General features: G+C 37.9%; 1 protein-coding gene across 3 annotated transcripts; it reads right to left on the bottom strand.

The window, feature by feature from the left end:
• Positions 1 to 6,088: 6,088 nt before the first annotated feature.
• On the bottom strand, positions 6,089 to 11,828 carry LOC121752106 (CBL-interacting serine/threonine-protein kinase 3-like). Of its 3 annotated transcripts, none has more exons than XM_042147002.1 (15): positions 11,661 to 11,828; positions 10,405 to 10,627; positions 10,182 to 10,244; positions 9,843 to 9,914; positions 9,332 to 9,439; positions 9,179 to 9,259; positions 8,696 to 8,749; positions 8,492 to 8,617; positions 8,304 to 8,393; positions 7,991 to 8,113; positions 7,788 to 7,895; positions 7,177 to 7,290; positions 6,985 to 7,041; positions 6,807 to 6,881; positions 6,089 to 6,408 (listed from the first exon to the last, which is right to left on the bottom strand). In XM_042147002.1, the coding sequence occupies exons 2-15, from the start codon at positions 10,573 to 10,575 to the stop codon at positions 6,334 to 6,336; spliced, it is 1,317 nt and encodes a 438-aa protein (XP_042002936.1). In that variant the 5' UTR covers positions 10,576 to 10,627; positions 11,661 to 11,828; the 3' UTR covers positions 6,089 to 6,333. The 3 variants fall into 3 exon arrangements, with proteins under 3 accessions (XP_042002936.1, XP_042002937.1, XP_042002935.1); XM_042147003.1 differs by lacking the exon at positions 11,661 to 11,828 and adding an exon at positions 11,441 to 11,587; XM_042147001.1 differs by lacking the exon at positions 11,661 to 11,828 and adding an exon at positions 11,005 to 11,082.
• Positions 11,829 to 21,626: the final 9,798 nt, after the last annotated feature.

Here is a 21,626-nt window from a genome sequence, read left to right as displayed (position 1 = left end):
GATATGATGAAACACAAATAGTGTGGAATGTTTTCTATGGTGGAATGAACAATATTATGATTTTGATAAACAAATATAAACAAATATCGTCATATGCCCGAAACATGTTTCAAAAATCAACATACGACCACACCGGGCGAAGTGGCTGGACTCGATACAAATTTACATAAAATCACCCGACCGGGCGTTTTAGAAAAATAAAATCGCCCGGCCGGGCGAAGTTTCTGGACTGAATAGTGCGTGATGAAATTCACCCGGTGACGCATAACCCTTATGCGTCGTTCTTTGGTGACGCATAACGATTATGCGTCGTTCCGTGGTGACGCATAACAAGTATGCGTCGTTCATTGGTGACGCATAATTGTTATGCGTCACTGGTTGAATGTCGTCACGCACTGTTGAGTCCAGAAACTTCGCCCGGTCGGGCGATTTTATTTTTCTAAAACGCCCGGCCGGGCGTTTTTATGTAAATTTGTATCGACTCCAGCCACTTCGCCCGGTGTGGTCGTATGTTGAAATTTGAACATTTTGACATCACTGTTGACATCATGTAGTGCTCGACGTCTTCTGGAAAATTTACGTTCCTGAGAACTGACCCCCAACTTCCATATAATGGCCTTCACATTGGGGCCCTTGTGCTTCTTCAACACATTTGCCCTCACATGAAGCAAACAAAATTTGTGGTGTATCTACGGGGCCCTTGTCATGATTTCAGACTCCATTGCATTCAAGAGTCCTTTATGCCTATCTGATATAATGCACACCTCCCTCTCGTATTTCACCACATGAGTTCTGACATGATCCAAAAACCACGACCAACTGTCATTGGTTTCTTCATCCACCACAGCATATGCAATAGGCAAGCATGTCTTGTTAGCATCAAAACCACAAGCAACAAGCAACTTACCTTTAAATCTTCCTCGGAGGTGAGTCCCGTCCACTGTTAACACCGGTGCAGCCTTCTGGAACGCATGTATTGCAGGCCCAAATGCCTAGAAAATATAGTTGAACACCATTGTACGCCTCCGACTCAACAGCTCGTTATGCTTCCACTCAACAATTGTGCCCGTATTCTGTGACTGGAGTTCAAACATGTAGCTTGGCAACTGCCTAAATGATTCCTTCCATCCACCGTACACAAACTCTTTAGCCTTTCTCTTTGCATACCATGCCTTTTTATAACTGATTAACACACCAAATCTGTCTTGAACATCAGCTATTATTGAGAAGACCTTGAAATCGGCACATTGTCGCACATGATGTCGAATCAACAGAGCTATCATTGGGGATGAAAAGTTAGCATGATCTCTATTAGCCCGATGGCCTACACAAGTATGTCGATCCTTCCACTTCCTAACTTCCCACATATCGTCATGCGACCTTTGTGTAACTGAAACCTCCCACTTACATTCCCTCGCCTTTTCAGCATCGGTGGTGCTGATGATGCCTGCCCCTGTTACTGTCGTTCCTGCTGGAAATTTGCATACAGCATGCCACCTTCTTAATTTGCTCTCGACAACCTTAAACTGTTTTTCATTCCACAAACTCCACATAGTTATAGCAGTCTTCACGTGTAGCTTGGAATCAAATTTTGTTCCCAACACAATCTGATGCGGCTCATTCTCATTCCAATACAAAAGGCTGTGTTCATTACGACCCACATCATCCGATACTCCAGAAGGACGACTTGGTAATTCACGAAAGAATCAAAACCCACTAGGATTGTATTCTGGAAGTGGTTGTTCACCTTGCATAACAGGTTTACATGGTACTATCTCATCATCAGAACTAGCACCTACATCATCAGCACCATCACCATCACTGACATCGGGGTCTGGCTCTGTCTCAGATAGTGGCCTTGGCTCATCAAGATCATCTGCAACATCTACCTCATCATTCAATCCAACACCAACATCAGCAACATCTACAACATCTACAACATCTCTCTGCTCATTCATACTACGATCAAAGCTCATTTGATCCACCCTCGCAGATGATCCAACACCACAGTCATAACTCATTTGTTCAAACCTCGCAGATGCTCCAATACCATAATCAACAACTGGTGGGATTTCTGCACTCCTCACCAGTGAATACTCAACAAATAATTCAATACACCCACTTGAATTTTGAGCATTGTTGAACATAAACATTACACTTTCATCATTGCAAATCACATAACATGTATAACTCATACCGGAAGCATAGACTATACATTGTCTCCATAATAATTCAATTGTGTGTTGATTCATATCTATTCCCATCGCATCACAGATCATTGCTACCAACCCAGAATAGGAAACACCTGAATTTAATATGATGGAGCTCCTCGCACGAGGTGGTTCATAACCAATACCCATATGTGGTAGTTGAACTACTCTACCACCCCAATACAAACTCACAAATACTTGCATGATTTCTGCATAAAAAATATTTAAAACAACGACAATTAGGGACATTTTTCCTACAAGCCCTAATTTGTATAAATTGGGTAAAACTAACAAATGAAAGCACAATAAACATGAATACTGATGAATGTAGCTAAATTGATTAACAAATTACCGGATCTTATGGAGAAATCACCGAAAATCACCGAGAGAGGAAATGAAAGTGTGTGAAAGTGCGTTCTGTGAGCTGCGTCTGCCTGGAGGGCGTTAAAAGCCGCCTTAACGACGCATAACCATTATGCGTCGTTCTTTAATGACGCATAACCCTTATGCGTCGTTAAGCGACGCATAATCATTGTGCGTCATTAAAGAACGACGCATAAGGGTTGTGCGTTTCATTAAGAACGACGCACAACCATTATGCGTCACTCCCTCAATTAGAATGAATCTATTCTCCTTCATTAATTTGGAATTCAACTATTTTTAAGCACAAAAGAAGAAAGAAGTCTCTGCTTTACCTTGCTGAGATGCCTTAGATGACGACCGTAATTAATAGAGATAGCGTATGTATGCAGATGAGGTAGCGTATGTATGCAGATGCAATTTAGGTAATTCATGATCATCTGCTTCTTGCTTGGAGAAGTAATGATTTTTATTGAGCGCATTTGCATTTTGGAATGGCGATTTAAAATTGTTGTAAACATGACTTGCATACTTGCCATTGATTTCTTAATTTAACACAGCAGCCTTCTCTGTGCCTTTCGGAAGAACAAAGCAAAATGTACACCTATTCTTAATTTAACACAACAGCCTTCTCTGTGCCTTTGAGAAGAACTATGACTAATTAAAATATTTTGTCTTTTCAGGATGGAATCCGAAGATTCTCATACTCTCAGTGACCCCAGTCTGCCTATTTCAGAATCACCAAATACTTCATGAGAGCGTAGATTTCCTCCATGACCTAAAAAGGTAGGAATCCTGCTTTACCTTGTTGAGATGCCTTAGATGACGACCGTAGTTAATAGAGATAGCGTATGTATGCAGATGAGGTAGCGTATGTATGCAGATGCAATTTAGGTAATTCATGATCATCTGCTTCTTGCTTGGAGAAGTAATGATTTTTATTGAGCGCATTTGCATTTTGGAATGGCGATTTAAAATTGTTGTAAACATGACTTGCATACTTGCCATTGATTTCTTAATTTAACACAGCAGCCTTCTCTGTGCCTTTCGGAAGAACAAAGCAAAATGTACACCTATTCTTAATTTAACACAACAGCCTTCTCTGTGCCTTTGAGAAGAACTATGACTAATTAAAATATTTTGTCTTTTCAGGATGGAATCCGAAGATTCTCATACTCTCAGTGACCCCAGTCTGCCTATTTCAGAATCACCAAATACTTCAACAAATGATGATGGTTCTAGTCGAAAACGACCAATAGAAGTAGAAGGTGCAGCAGACAAACCTCCTCTGCCTCCTACAAAAAGAAGCAGAAGTCCATATTGGGAGCATTGCAAAAAAGAGACAAAGGATACGAGTAGCGGCAAGATACAAATAGGGGTATGTAATTACTGCAAAACTGAAATACCAGCTATTCGTGGGAGTATTTGCATTTAAGATGTGCTTTCCATATACTTAACTTGATTGTTAAAGATGGTTTGAAAGAGCTCAAATCTTCAATTAAGCCTATAAGGAATGCAGTTTTGTTTCTTCATTCTTCACCTAGAAGATTGAACAAATTTAGAGGGTTTGCTATACTAACTAAGTTTTCTAGTACATCAACAGTGCCCATTGATGTGAAAACTAGGTGGAATTCTACCTATAAAATGCTTGATATTGCATTAAAGTATAGAATTGTGTTTGAGAGAATGGCTGAAGAATGTGTTCCTTTCATAAAATACTTTCGTGAGAATGATGAAAAGGGTAGGGCAATGATGCTTCCAAGTGCAGAAGATTGGGATAATGCAAAAGCTTTTGTACACTTTCTCAAAAATTTCTATGATCTGACTTTACAGTTAAGTACTTCAAAAACTCCTACGTCCCATATGATTTCACTTTCGATGTTTGCTTTACAAATTGAGATTGAGAAAAAGTGTACTGATTCGGATTTGACTCTCTCAAAGGTTGCAAAAGCAATGAAACTGAAATTTGACAAATATTGGGGGGATTGGAGTATAGTGAATCCACTTATTTTTATTGCTAATGTCTTGGATCCGAGGAACAAACTGCAAATGCTTAAAGTTAGTGTAAAAAAACTGAAAGTCGGAAGCTTAGCAAATGTTGATCAAGTTCAACAGGTTCAACACTTGTGTGATCGATTTAAAGATGACTTGGTAAGTTTGTGGGTAGAGTACAAGGGAGTAAATGATGTTGTGTTGAATCAGACGCCACTTCTAGAATGCGAGGATGTTGGAGACAGCAGTAACAAAGGTGATTTGCATCTTTTTGATGAATTGTACGATGGGGTGCATGAGGAAATTGAACAAGACCAATTGAATCAAATATCAAATGAAGTGGATAAGTACCTAGCTGATGAGATGGAGAAGAGGTCTAATCCTAATTATGATCTTTTGGAATGGTGGAAATTAAATGCATCTAGGTATCCAATCCTTTCACTAATTGCGAAGGATATCTTTGCAATGTCAAGCTCAACGGTCGCAAGTGAGTCGGCTTTTAGCTTAGGTGAAAGGGTTGTGGATCCTTTTAGAATGTGTTTGAGTCCAAAAATGGTGGAGGCATTGGTGTGCACTAATGATTGGCTTAGAGTTGAAAATTTCAGCTTATATAAGGATCCTACTAATGATGACCTTGAATTTTATAGAGAAATTGAAGAAATTGAAAAGAGTATGTTGCTTTACTCTTTAGTATAAATTATTATATTTATATCCTTATAGATGTTAATTATTCTTTTGTGATTCTTTTGTAGATCCAAACATGAGCCAAGATGCTTTTAAAGCAATACCTCCTACTTGAGCTAATCCTTTACACTTATGGTTTGCCAAGGTATGTCATGGCAAAACTTTTATTTCTTCATTGGTGTATATTAATCTGTTATAAAATTTGCTTTGCATATAATTGTTTATCAATCTGTGAGCTTTGAATCATATAGTTGTAATTTGTGTATGTACTACTGCTAATTTCTTATTGAAATAGTGGTACTAGACTTGGAGAACTAGTATGGTTTGTTGTTGTCTAGGAACATATATTCAAATTAATTTTAGATGTAACTGGAAAAATATAGCACATGCACGTAATAAGTAATTATACAACTAAAACAATTATGACAGAGTATATTCAATATCTAATCAAACAGATGTCTTTCAAGTTTTTTTGTTAGGTAGTAGTATTTGTTAATTGTTTAGATATTATAGTTTGTTAGTAGTCTTTTACTGTTATGTTTTAGATTATTATATTTATTAGTTGTTATAAATCGGGTTTTTATATTCGGTAGAAAAACTGTTCAGAATTACATATGTTCTGTATCTAACCAATACCACGGCTAATGTTTCCCCTTCTTTGTCATCTCAGGTGTTGATGATGATTGATGTCATCTCAGGTCGCTCCCTATTGGCTCTGCCCTGCTCCTCCCCGTATCGGTTCTTTGGATTAGTGACATCTTTTTTGAAGTTGAATGGATTTTGAATGTCATGAACTATGTTTGCTTTGTGGTGGATTTTTATCACTTTGGATATTTCCTAGATGTTTAAAATGATATTTTTGCTATTTAATGCATGAATGTTAGGTTTTGACATGCGGTATTCGGTACGGTATGCGGTATGGTAATTTCGGCACGGTATACCGTACCGTTCCAACCCTAATTTCAAAACCACTTACATTCAAATATCTAGCCGTGCAAAAAATGTCCGGTGAGAGAAATCAAGAATGAAGAAACAACAACACACTTATAAGAGACTTCTGCTGCGGCTTTCTGTCGGAGAGACACTGCTACTTTTTGCGTGGGGCGTCATCTTCGGATTTCCATACCACATCTTCAAGGCTGGTGGAGAGGTTCTTGTAGAACTGCATGCATAAATACGACAGAAATGAGCGCATAGAGCACGATATATCTCTTAATTACGTTCCAAATAGTCACTGGCTCTACTTCTTTTACTTGTAAAATGCACACGTATATATAAAGAAGATAACTATGTAGTAGAGCAATGATGGGCACTAAATATTGCCACAATTCAGGATCCGATTTCACGAGCTTCTATTGTAATTTCAACAAACAAGATTGCATATGCAGCAATGGCGTCACTTAGTTTAGTTAAAAACTCGAACAATAAAAAGACGATCATGTTAGGAATTAGGATGTTGCTGACAGCAAAAGCAGATATATTCATGTAATCTATTGCATAATATAATAAGTAAACTAATCAAAATATTTTTAGACAAAGACTTCCAAAGAAGTAGGATACCTTGTGGAACTCCAAAGTATCTCCCTTAGCTTTTCTAACCTCAACCATATGCAAAGAAGGGGCCACTTGAAAAACCTGATTAAAGCACCCAATAAAAATTAATTATACCTTGTATTTACAAAAAACTGTCAAATACTTGGGTCAAGAGTCACAATTTTCATCAGATATGTATATATACCTCCGTGGCGATATTTAGATTGCCTTTTCTTCCAGCCTTTGAATTTTCAAGCCTCATCTGAGACGGAAAAAGAGAAGTACTATTACCATGATGACCAACACGTGAGATCATATGGTGTAGAACAAATCTAACTTTATTACATTATGGGTCCGGACACACAGCAGAAGTAACTGCATTTAAGACTCAATATACCTTGTAATTCTTCTTCTGGACATCAAAACCGAGAGGTTTTGCAGCTTCTTCAATTTTACTAATTATATCCTTTGCTGAGGATTTAGATGTGAACCTCGTTTCTCTCTTGAATCCCTGCAATCAGTGCGCCAGGGAAAGCAAAAGTGCACGAGGTAAGAAAATAGTTCCACCATGTAATAAGAGCTTGAACACCCACAATAACTTTTACCACTACTTTCCTAAACAATAATGAGGTCATGAACAGTCACTTTCCAGCGGTTAGCATTTGACATTAGCCACTCACTTGTGAATTTGAGATTTGTTTTTAATACAGAGAAGCTAATAGGATTATTCTATACAGCATTGAAATAACTAAATACGGTTAAACAGTGATATTTGTAACAAATACAACTAACTCTCAGCGAAGATCTGTACACATTTCACTTAAATATCATCGACTATAGGATTTCTGAAGTTTTAGCACCTAATTACTTCTAATTCTCCACCTCTGCCTTCTTAGACCTCTGCTATTCGATAAATTGGCTAGTAAGTTTCCACTGTAATTCTTTTGTCAACTTCTGTAATCAATAACTATAATTCTTGGAAAACGAAAAAGATAAAGGGACTCATACCTGTTCATCAAATAGATTCCCAAGATCCAGACCTTTTGACATTGAAATCAACTCAAAGGCATTCATGGCAGCTGGCTTCACCTCCCGTTTCTCAGTTACATGATATTCCTGTATGCGAAAAATATATGAGACGTTTCCACAGCTATATATTTTGGCCTATGGGTTTGAAGAAACTAATTATTCCATGCGCTTGCAAGAAATACCTCAGAATCCTTAAATACAGCTTCCACGTCATCTAAATTTGCATCTTCCTTTTCATCAAAAGATGGTGACTTGTAATCCTTTTTAAACCATTCATCCTCCAAAATATCGGGAATCGTAATACGCTGCATAAATGCAAAAGTTATAGAGCTTACATTTCAATACATACAAAAAGTGTACCAATTATTTCAAATTAAACAGATAAATGCAGGATTTCCTTGAGAAAAATGTCACACCACAATGGGTGGTACAAATTAAGAAAACAATAACGACAATTCTAAGAATTAGTATTCCATCAATAGATAATAGTCTTACTTTCTCCGGATTTGGCTCCAGGATCCGAGTTATCAATTTCATGGCACCAAAGGAAATCCAAGGGGGACAGGTGAATTCAGCTGAGCATATCTGGAAGTAATGCGGTAGAAGGTGAGAACAACATTAAAGGATTTAATATAAATGAGATATATGATTAACACTGCACTGGGGAAATCTCAAGTGCTCACTTTTTTATATAGGTTGATAAGATTAGAATCATCAAAAGGCAAGTAACCTGCGAGCAACACAAACAGTATGACTCCACATGACCACAAGTCTGCAGTTGCTCCATTGTAACCTCGATCATTAAGGACCTAAGAAGATCATAATCTCGTCAATCAATTCCTAGAAGAATAATAAGAAAACGAAGAAGTACATATTCAGTAACCAACCTCAGGAGCAACATAGTTCGGTGTCCCACAGGTAGTATGCAGCAAACCATCATCCTGCCAAAGTAATGTTTACAGTTTTTATTTTAGCCCACTGATTCTGTTTGAACTTAAATATGTAAACTGACAGGTAGCCCATGAACAGAGTTTTAGGAATAGTACTTATTTAAGAGTTCGCATACATGCATATACTTTTTATTTATGTAAACTGTGAGAACTCTTGCACAATATCTATAAAGTAACTGCACTGAACTCCACCTTCAGCAAATATCGCAAATTACTTACAGGTCCAGCTCAGTTATTCTATAGGTTCGCTGCACGAGTTCTCACAATATGAAGTTTTTTTAATGAACCACTCCATATAACTAGGCAAGCAGTTGAGAAATTTCATTTACAAATTAATAAATAGATTCAGTGAAACAAGTGAACAAAATAAAGCATGACATTTGGACAGGTGCAAGTTTCTTAAACTAGACCGAGATATACCCTGACTTGTTGAGACAAAGCACTTAATCCAAAATCAGAAACTTTAAGGTTCCCCGCAGCATCCAGCAGTAGGTTTTCTGGCTGCAGCAGTTGCAATGCAACATAAGCATAATAAAGTAACATCAATGGAAAAGTTTAAAGCAAGTCAAATACCTTGAGGTCTCTGTGAAAGACTCCCCTACTATGGCAATAATCAACAGCATTAACAAGCTGCTGAAAATACCTTCTGGCTTCTTCTTCTCGCATCCTTCCATGATTTACCTTCACAGTCACATATCTCAAATTCAAACCACACAATCGACAAACAGTAACTGCTAGTACACTTTCCAACTAAAACATGAGAGTTATGTCATGGTTTGCAAGAAAATGACAGAATCAAAGTTCTAGGAGCTGAAGATTTGATCTCCACTTGGTGCATGTGAATAATGTCCAAGCTTTAACCTGTACAGTTTGATATGGATTGCTTTATTGAAGTACTATATTGATTACATTATCAATTTCTTAAATATATATGATCATAATTATTATTGTACATGCATAAAAACACAACATTAGCCACATTAAATGTTAGGAAACAATATGCTAAAGTCCAAAATCATGAAGTACAGTCTTTCTCGCGCTTCAAAAACATAATATCAGTGTGAGTAGGAAGTTCACATCGTACAATTTTGTCAAAGAGCTCTCCGCCAGTGACAAACTCCAAAACAATAAATATCTTGGTCTTGCTGGCCATCACCTGAAGAGATGATTGTAAAATATGAGAATTTTCAGTAATTGAAAGCTAGTCACAATCAAGAAACTGAGGTGATGTAAGCACAGCTAGAACCAAATCGACAGGTTTCTAGCAAATACTACTACTATATTTTGGCAGAATGACTGATATATGTGGATATACATGGATAGAAATACAATTTTTTCTCAAACACAGAACAGAGACTCCCAGAAAACTCTGCAGCTAAACAAGCATATTACAGAAATCAAATTTTGGAGGAGAGAGAGAGACCTCATATATGCTGACCACATTGGGATGTTTGATCAATTTCATCGTTGCTATCTCACGCTTAATCTGCAAAAAATTTTTGAGGGATATGTTAGAGTAATCCATAACCAGATGGATAAGGCCATTTCACCGTAAGGAATTACAGTAACAGAGGCATGACTACAAGGTGAATCAGATATACTAGGTAGAAGAACATGATTTATAATGGAATAAAATAAGAAGTAACCTGTTCAGCCATTTTGTGCTTTAGAACGGCATCCTTGTCAAGAATCTTGAGAGCCACAGCATCTCCAGTCTCAGAATTTCTGGCAAATTTAACTTTGGCAAATGTTCCCTCACCAATTGTTCTTCCGACCTCATACTTCCCAATTCTACGCTTAATTTTGGGTTGATTCATTTGCAACCGAGTGTCTGGTGGGTTGATATTGCGAGCAGTCCTAGTCAATCTCCTGCATAGAAGCAGTACTGCAATCTTCAGGGATCCCAAATACTAAAAGAACTACACCTTTCAACTTTTCAAAAGAATGCTTAAAATATCCAAAGCCTTCATTTTTCTTAATTTTTAGGCTGCAGAAACTAAACTTTGTGATGACACACTCACATGAAAAAGACATACACCTACAGTTAGGAATTGAAAAGATCAATCATTGATATTATCTTTGAAACATCCAACATCATAAGATGAGACCACGCTTCATTACAACCAAACATTAAGAATTAATAAGGTAACAGCAGCTCCAAATCAAAATGAGAATGTACAAGAAGATAGAATTCTTTGGATCAGGGTTGGGGGAGGGAGGTTGAGTGGTTCTCTCTTAAGTCTTACCCCATAATTAGCAGCAACAGAAACAGATCAAATTCAAATGCAACAAAATTCTGGTAATAGACTGGGGAGGAATGTCTCAGTTAGAAAGCAATGATTGCTAATTATAGCAGCAGATTAAGGATAATTATTATCCAAAACGTACTTACTAGACAACTTCTGTTATTTTATTTAATTATTATTATCGGCTGAACTTGCAGCGTGGTCAAGAAAAATAAAATAAGCATCATCTGGATATACTAATCACATCCAATAATTAAAAAAATGAAGAATAATGCCAATCATGAGAGGAGAGAGAGAGAGAGAGAGAGAGAGAGAGAGAGAGAGAGAGAGAGAGAGAGAGATCACAAGCACAAAGCCAGCATCTACTGTAAAATATCTTAACCAGAATTTAACGGTCACCTAAAATCAAAATTAGGAGAAAAGCAGAGGACTTTACCAACCAAATCCCAACAATAATGAAAAAAATCTCCTGCCTACTTCGTGAAAAACTCAATCACGACTCGCAACATCAACCAAATCGATAAATAGTTGAAAGAAGATAGCAACTAAGTAGAGCAAAATTGGATCACGCAAGCGAATTGGAGAGCAAAACTCCTAAATCGGGGATGCAATCACTTAAATTAAAGTAGGTATACGAGAATGAAACGGAGATATACTTGCAATTGAAATCGGCGTGATGATCAGCTGAATGAGTCGAGCACCACAAAAGATATGAAATGGACAAAAGTGGAAGTAAAGGTAACTAAGAAGAGTGGGGATTAGCCACCCGCTGCTTCAATTGGAGTAACACAGCTTTTAACCGCTGCGAAGACTACAATTTGTGGGAAACTTCGGAGAAATGATGCAGTTTTTAACATGAAAGTGACGAAAATACTATTGCATTTTAGAGTGTTACTAGTAAATACAGTATACAAGTTTTTTTTTTAATTCCAGAAATGGGTAAAATGCTTTTTTGAAAAATACTATGATTAGAAGTGAATATGTTCTTAATTTAAAATTCTCTCTCAATTTAATTTTTTTGGACACGTATTTCATGCATGCATGTGTCAAAATGAAACGTTTCTAAATCCATTTTTTTTTATTATCTTTGTGATTCTAGTATTTATTTTAATTGACGATTAAAAAATCTTACTATAGCACATTAGGGCATCCACAATGGGACGCCGGATGGCACGCCCATGCCATCGTCCGCCCCATTGTGGGTGCCCGCCATCGTTCGTGCCCTACGCCCACGCCCGATGCATCGTCCGCAGTTGAAGCACGGACGATGGCCTATCATCCGCGCCATTGTGGGCTCGGCGGACGATGGGCTATCGTCCGCGCCATCGGAAGCCGGATTGCAGGATCGGCGGGTGATGGTCGCGGACGATGCCACACGTTTTTTTATTTTTGTATAAATACTCGTACCGCACCTTCATTTGTAACATTTCATACTCACGATTTCACTACCACCCGGATGAAACCCTCGTATTGACGAGGTGTTGGGTGGATATATCGCAGGACCCGATATTCGTGAACAACCAGAGGCAACAGGCGTACTGGGAGCGCATCACCGGGCACTACAATGCGGCGAAGCCGCCGAGCGCGTACAAGCGCCAACGGGAGCAGCTCCGCAAGCACTGGGACCAGGTGAAAACTGGTGGTTACACGAGCAGCGAAAGAGGAACTCGTCCGGTGGACCTCAACCGGACGTACATGGAGGACGATAGTACCGGCACACCGATGTCCTCCCTGCGTCCCATAGGAGTCAAGGCTGCGAAGGCCCAGGGGAAGGCGGCGGCAACATCATCCTCGACCGCCGCCGCGCTATCGCCGATCCCGGCCCCGAGCGCGACGGCCGCCGCGTATGAGTCGTTGGCAGCAGCCTCGATGGCGAAGACGTTGTTGCAGACGCACAAGGCCCTCAAGAAGTGTACGGACCCCGCCGAAGTCGAAAATCTCCGGAGGGTTGATCGATGAGTTGCGCCGGAAGTTGGGAATTGCGTAGATTAGCCAACTTGAATCTTGTAATTTTTGTGTATTTATTAATGCAATATTCGCCGATTTTTGGTTACTCATTGTGTTTTTAAATTAGTTTGCATTATATATTTAAAAATATTTAAATTACTTAACAAAAAATATTAAAATATATAGTGCGCGTCTTAGGGTGTCCCATTGCAAGTAGGAGGGTAAGAGGATAAAACTGTTGAGATGGCGCGTCACATTTTGAATGCCCTTAGCAATAATTGTGAGTAAATAAGTTGATCAGAATATATGTGTGACGGCAGTATGTCTGTTACACGTGTTGTACGCGGTGGGATGGGGCGTGGGGCCCTTGCCCCCGACACCCTTGACCATCCGTGCTGCCACCTCATCAACCATTTAATTACCCTGTTTTTTTTCTCTATAATTTCTCACATGCAGCTTCTACATATGCCTCATTCCATTATAAATATAACATTAATGAGATATACGTACAAGAAATGTATACTCATAAATTAATAATAATTATATTTTGATATTCATGAGTTGTTAAATTCGTTTATGATCGTCAGTATTATGTGCAAAGGTAAATATACTAGGTAATAGTATAAAGTATAAACCATATCCCAAATTTCATTTTTAGTGTTAGAAAACTTTTTCGATCATACAAAAACCCAAATTTATTTATGTACTTTTGTATAGAACAATATAAAATATGAATGTGTACTGCAGCAAAAATTTTATAAGACGTATATTAAAAATTTATGTAAAATTTAAACTTTATATAAATGATTCGAGTATAAAAGTATTCAATCCATCTCATGTTACTCGCACTTTTCATTTTAGACTGTAAATTAATTTGGGATTAATTTTTCAGTATAATTAAATTAGAATTTGAAGTGTAATGAGACATAACTTAATGAAGGGCTTCTTAACTTAATCTAACATATTAATTAAATACATTAATTCTAACTTAAACTAGAAATAATGTAAGTAGTTTGAGACGAGCCGAAATGAAATAGTGCAAGTAACATGGGACAAATGGGTATATTTTTAGTGTGATATACATTTAAAAAAAATATGCATTCTTTTTTTTAGTCCGTCCCATAAGAATATACACTTTCTAATTTTAGAAAGTTTTTTCTCTCTAATGAGGTGTGACTCATTCTTCATTAATAATATTTTATTTACTTTTTCTCTCTACTTCTCTCTTACTTCACCAATTTTACATTAAAACTCGTGCTGACCTTAGAGTGTATATTTTTTGGGAACCGAGAGAGTATTTGTTAGTGGTAGGTGATGCATGTAAGGGTTCGTTTGATTAGATGAGTAGCAAATACAAATTTTTGAAGGGTTGTGTTGATAACTTAATGTTTGTGGTAGTGTATATTATGCATAATGGAGTTTGGTTCGTTGAGTTGTGTTGGAACATGTGGGCAACATCAGTGTTTGGTTGGATTAGTTGGAAGCATGTTTTATTGGTTTGCATGACATATTTATCCCTAACACATTACATTAATTTCCAATTTGCCCTTTATCAAAAGTAGCATTTATAATTTGGATCTACCCCAAATTTTTCACTACCGCCTTCTCTAAAATCTGCTTAGCAGTCCCGCCAAAAGGAGACGCCCAACACCTCTTGGCCGGCAAATAATTACCGTCGAGCACAAGCCGACGTCTTTGACTGGGCACACGACCAAGGTAAATTTGCTTACTAATTCTCGTTGCATTTTTGTATTGCTTAATCAGTCATCGTCGGCTCCGGCGTATGTTCATAAATCGTCACGCCTTCCAAAGTCGTTTATGATTCATTGTCGACTACTGATTACCTTGTGCTCCCTCTGCTATTACTTCAATTTTGTCACATTATTTTTGTTTTTTGTTGGAGATTTTGTAGTCTTAGATCAAATATTCTTGTGTGAATGATGTCTGACTCTCACATACTGCCGGAATCAAAAAGCTACAACCCAAATGGTTAGTTTATGCACTGCAATTAACATGAACTTTAAGGATTAGTAATTGATGAACCCTTTATTGTTGTGAAGGTGGTGTTATTCGTGGTAAATCTGGTGGACTGAAGCCCGACAGGTCTAGGCGCTCATGGTCTCCTCGTGAGGAGGAAGTCCTCATACTAGCATTGAAGGACCTTGTGACTAACCGTTGGAAGGCCGATAATGGGTTCCGAGCAGGATTCCTCACTCGCGTTGAAGAATTTGTCCGTCGAGAAATCCCTACAACAACTGTGAGAGCCCAACCTCATATTTCCTCCAAGATCAACACTTGGAACAGGTTGCCATGTTTTAGCTGCTTTTGTGGTAATGTATGACTATGATCTGAATTAGTACATTTGGATGGCTAAGTCCATTGATATTTTGGCGAAATGTATGAAACTTAATTGTATGTAATGTATGACTTGTCAAATCATTTTTAATCGAAGTTTAGGATGAAAAAGCTATTTATCCGCTTAGATTATCATTTTATAAGGTAAAAGTATCATTTTATTAAACAAAAATGTCATTTTATACACCAAAAATACATATCATTCTATCGGCTGAAAGTATCATTCTATAGGCTGAAAGTATCATTCTATCGGGCAAAAGTATCATTTTATCAGTTTTATGTCATTTTGTCACGTTAAAGTATCATTTTTCAGCTTATATGCAATTTCTCCAGCTAAACTATCATTTTTATAAGCTAACTGTCATTTTATCCGCTTAGATTATCATTTTATAAGGTAAAAGTATCATTTTATTAAACAAAAATGTCATTTTATACACCAAAAATACCTATCATTCTATCGGCTGAAAGTATCATTCTATCGGCTGAAAGTATCATTCTATAGGCTGAAAGTATCATTCTATCGGGCAAAAGTATCATTTTATCAGTTTTATGTCATTTTGTCACGTTAAAGTATCATTTTGTCACGTTAAAGTATCATTCTATCGGCTGAAAGTATCATTCTATCGGCTTAAGAGCATAGACACTTGCTCCTCAACGCTTACAAATTTTCGATCTTTCAAACCCATGCGCTCACGTAGTAGTAGACACAGCTGTCCAAAGCAGTTACGGTCCATCCGGAGATTGTTCACACGGTCCGTGTCAGATAAACGTATTAGCCTATCCATACGCCGAATTTGCTCCGGTATCTTCCACAACAAGTCAGTAACCATAGTTGTATCATCTTCGTCATCACTACTCCTCCGCCGACTAAAATACTCAGCCAAACTGAGCAGAAGAAAAGATTGTTGGCGCTGCCGACGGACCAAATCTTCAACTACAACCAATACATTTTCAATCTCCTTTCGTTTTTTATTTTCCCTGTCCATGCCTGTACACAACTACAACACAGAGCAACCAACAACACTTAAGCATAACTACTTGCATTCATTTGTAACTGTTAGCTTATGCCTTTTATCTACTGGGAGATTCTCATCAAAATTCGAAGTCCTAAAAAATGAAATTTACCACATATTATACACTGCGACTAATCAAACCGCTTTAATGAACATACATTACGCAAACATACTGAGTTATCAACCTTCAAAACATCTTCCTACTAGTCAAATTTTCCCATTCAACCAAGATACAAACCAGATCGGAAAAAATTGCTAATGAAAACGGAAAAATTATTCATTTTATGTACAAATCACAAATAGGCATCAAAAACGGGAATAACATAATAGAATTTAGTAACAATCCTAATTACAATTGAACTGTAGAACCTGCACCAAATAAAACACCATATAATTCAAATCTAATCTCATTTGCATGTCTAATCAAATTGGGGGTCATTCATAGATGTTGCAGACAACAACCATCTACCCACGACGGAGAGCGTCGAGCTCGAATGTCTACGCAACAACAAAAATGGTTGGATTTACTGACCTGTATGGAGTTTTCTTTGCAGCTATGGCGTATTTGCTGCGTTTTTGCAGTGGCCTTCGAGCAACAATGAGGATGGAGAGAGAGGGTAAAAGGGGAAGAAGAGGGGGAGTCTTTTTCAAACAATGAAACTCTGTCTCACTAAACCTTCTTTTTTGGGGGTTAGAGTTACCAATTGAATATGGGTAGCTAACATTAATTTCAAACGGGCCGTGTTTTTTCAAACGGGCTTGATAAAAAACAACAAATGCAAACAAACGATGGTTAGAAAGGTCCACGTCAGCATTTTCCATCCTTTTCCTACTCTACTCATCTAATCAAACGAGCCCTAAGTATGTAACTTATATTAGTATTGTATTGAATAACATAAATAACATAAACAATATCATGAATAAAGGTTTATTTTGCATATTCATAAAAAAATCAATGTTTGCCAACCAAAAATTTACTGTCATCGGAAAATACAGACCACATCTAATGGTGGTCAACAATATAAAAAACTGGTAGGTTAATTTGCGAGCAAAACGAGCACGATCAACGTGCTCGGCTTGACAATTAGTTAGGGCACTATGGCGCACACTGAATGTGCTCGCCTTGTGAATATTTTCACCAATATATGCGAACACCATATAAGTGCTCAGAAAATGGCAAGATGGAGAAAAAAAAACAAAATGGAAGAAGGCAATATTTGGAATAATATCAGTCACCAGATTCAATATTAGTGCAAGTAGTTTGAAATAATATTAGATTGAAAAGGTGATATTGTGAATGGAAATTCACATCTCACTTTTGAGGGCATTTTCGGGAGAAATTGTCATAAAAAGTGCAAAAGGACCGCTGATGAATAAATCTTTAATTCATAGACCATTGAAAATATCTTTTTAAAGTCCAGAGACTATTGGTGAGTTGGATTATTTTTGTAGTTCACTCTTTTTATAAAATCAAGTAACAAAGGCCATAATCCTCCTCTTTCTTCTGAACAATGATCAACACTAAATTAAACAATGTAAGAAGATGTAACGCAATAAATCTCATACTATTCAAATCAGTGTCGCTTCAGCTTTAGGGACTACTATAAATTTAAAGTTTTAATGAAACTAACCTATAATAGTAATGATCATGACCACCACCGTGGTCCATCGAATAGAATATGCCTTCGAATATACAGTATTTATATCTTTTCTAAAAATAAAAAAAATATATCTCGAGTTATATATACAGATTGAGTAATTACTAATTATTGATTGGATGTGAGTCCTGCTTAAGCTCGCCACATAATTCTAATGAATATTGTGTTGAACAAGTGAAATAAATGGCTCAGAGCTTCAATAGTTTCTATATTTGAAATTTACAATATATGCCATCTTTAAAATTTTGATATTTTAAATTCATAATTCAAAATTTATAATATATTGCTCGTACCAAAATAAATTTCTACACTCAACCTCTGATTTTACTTGACCATTTTTGATTGATCGAAGACATACATTAGAGGATTCAAAAATTAGTGTGGGCGTAAAATTTGATCGTCTAAGAAATACTATCTCTGCTAAAACTCATTTAAACTCTGTTATAAGAAGGACAAGCTTAAACATATTTTTCATGACTCGTTTAAATAGACTCGAAACATAATAGTATATTCAATTAAATCAATTTCCGCCTTTTTATTGCCCCGCAAAATAAATTAAAAAAAGAAACAAACATTTAATAGCAAGTACTACAACATCTAATTATTCAAATACTTCAAAGCGTAAATATTGCATATACTTGTAAAGCATATGTAATGTGACAACAGCGTTTAAATACTAGTATGATTTTAGAATATGAATTAGTACAATATTTTATTTGTGGTGGCTGCAAATTAGGTTGACGCTGTGAAATGCAAAATATTAAAATATACGTTTTGAACAGCCATAGTTTAGGTTAATTTAGGCAATAATTTATGTCAATTATTCATATTTATTAATTAGTATGTCTCTGTCGACAGATACTATATTTTGGATGAGATTAATGATCAATAATAACACTTATCGCATCCATGATTTTATGGAATATTATTTTTGAGTTTAATAGTAATTATTTTGTTTGATTGAAATTATAATACAACTGAAGGTGTCTTGTTGCATTATAGGTTGGACTAGTACGGTATGAGTATCTCCAACATTTTTTTTATATACAATAAAGTACTAGTAATATCATATAATGAATTAATCATGGTGAATTCGTTTGAGATGATGGATTATATATTCTCAAAAATAATAACTTCATAGTATTTATATTTACAGCGAGTGTGTCCGATAATTAGAACATTTTCTGTCATAAAATAAGTTGACGAAAATGACTCGGGAAAATTATTTTATTGTTTATATGGTGATCTACAATTTAGTTCAAACTATAGATTTTAGCAAACACATTCATATTATGTACTACTATGGATTTTGATCGCTTAAATCTTTGGACTGATTTCAACTTATTTATTTGAAGCCCATTGGCTTTAGACATCCATACATATTTATAATTGGGCCGATGATGGTGGATTAAATTACAATGTTTTAATTAATATATTTATACTTCTTTTTAATTTTTATATTCATAATTAATATTCTTCGATTTTGTTCTCTTTATACGGGTACAAATAAAATAGATCATGAAACAAATTCTTTCAAATTCAAGAAATCCGTACCCTCTTTTTTTACAAAGGAAGTACGTGGACATAAATGAAGTGAATGGATACATAAGTAAAATAAAAATATCAATAAATGAAGTACATATAGTAACTTAGTAACCCAGTCAAATGGAATATATAACAACATCCGTAATGGGGCGGACGATGGGCCGCCCGAGGCATAAAAATATCAATAAATGAAGTACATATAGTAACTTAGTAACCCAGTCAAATGGAATATATAAGAGCATCCGCAATGGGGCGGACGATAGGCCGCCCAAGGCGACATCGTCCGCCCACTGTGGGTGCGCGGACGATACCCGATATCGTCCGCGCCCTATAGATCGCCCGCGGACGATAGGGCATCGTCCGCCCACTATGGGTGCGCGGACGATGCCCGATATCGTCCGCGCCCTATAGATCGCCCGCGGACGATACGCGGACGATAGGGCATCGTCCGCCCACTATGGGCGACGCGGACGATGGCGCAAACGATGCAACGCTTTTTTGTTTTTTTTTTTATTTTTTAATTCTGAAAAATTTATTTATATAAATACCACCTATCCCACCTTCATTTGTAACCTTTCCATTCAGTTTTCCACACTCAAATTACACTATAAAATGGATTCCGGTGAATACCCAAGTCCGAATAGTCCGATGTTTGGGGGTGGTGCACGTTGGCCGGGTACAGACCCTGACAAACATCGGCCGTTCGACTCCAACAAGCAGTACAATCCCGAATTCAGTACGGATTCGTACGGTCTGTCAGACATGGATTCGTCTCCAACTCGCCCCGCCGCCCCTTCCCGTCGCGCCGCCAGAAAGAAGCGGAACCGGCACCGGGCGTACAAGGTGCCACCTCCGGAAACAAATGAAGAGTACACCCCCGGGAGGACGAACTACCAACAGGATGAAACCCTATTCTTGGCGAGGTGTTGGGTGGATATTTCGGAGGACCCGGTATTCGCGAACAACCAAAAGTATGTTGCGTACTGGGAGCGCATCGCCGAGCGCTACATGAGGCGAAGCCGCCGAGCGCGTACAAGCGCCATAGGGAGCAGCTCCGCAAGTACTTGGATCAGGTGAAGAAGCAAGCCAACCTGTTCTCGGCGGAGTACGAGAAGTGCTCGAGGGAGCAGGGAAGCGGCGAGAGCTTGAGCGATGTGCGCGATAGAGCGTTGTTGTCGTACCAGTCAATGTACGGCGACTTCAAGCATTTCAACATTTGGGTGCTCTTGAATGACAAGCAGAAGTTCCAGAGTGGGATTCTGCCATCGGCTGCGCCAAAGAGGACGAGGACCACCGAAGTCGGTGCTTACACAAGCAGCGAAAGCGGTGCATATTCGGTGGACCTCAACCGGACGATGTACGAGGAGGAGGAGAGTCCTGCACACTGGTGTCTTCTCGACGTCCCATTGGCGTCAAGGCTGTGAAGAACAAGGGGAAGGCGAAGGCGACATCCTCCTCGCAAGCCGCGGCCTCCCCCCATCGCCGATCCAGACCCCGACCCCGGCGGCACTTGCCTACGCGGAGTTGGCAGCGGCCGCAACCGGAGGACGTTGTTGGACACGCACAATGCCCTCATGCAATGTCAGGACCCGGCCAAAGCCGAATACCTCTAGGGGATGATCGATGAGCTGTGTCGCAAGTTGGGACTTTTGTAGAGTAGTCAACTTTTTTCATTTCTAACTCGTGTAAAAAAAAATTAATCAATGTAGGATTTGCCGTTTTTAATTAATCATGGTATTTTTTTAATTATTTTGCATTGACATATTTGAAAACATTTAAATTAATTAACAAAACAAAAGTGATACCTATTGGGCGGCCTATAGGGCTTATAGGGCGCCCACTGCAGGTGGAAGGGTAGGAGGATAAAATGCTGATGTGGCGGTGCATAGGGCGTCCCATAGGGCGCCCCACTGCTAATGCTCTACATAGATACAAAGGGAAATGATCAAAGTATAACTAATATTAAGTATATAACTAGAGAACAAATCTTAGTCATTATATCAAAATGATCTAGTTCACTATATGGGCGATTTAGTTCACTATAAGTGTGATTTAGTTCACTACAGGAAGGAGCTGTAACAACCCCCACCCGATCGTCCGCCGA

Source organism: Salvia splendens, chromosome 10 (assembly GCF_004379255.2).
Source record: "Salvia splendens isolate huo1 chromosome 10, SspV2, whole genome shotgun sequence".
In the NCBI taxonomy this organism is placed as follows: Eukaryota; Viridiplantae; Streptophyta; class Magnoliopsida; order Lamiales; family Lamiaceae; genus Salvia; species Salvia splendens.
Note: the sequence above shows the minus strand (reverse complement) of the source record. Positions and strands in the feature narration are given on the sequence as shown.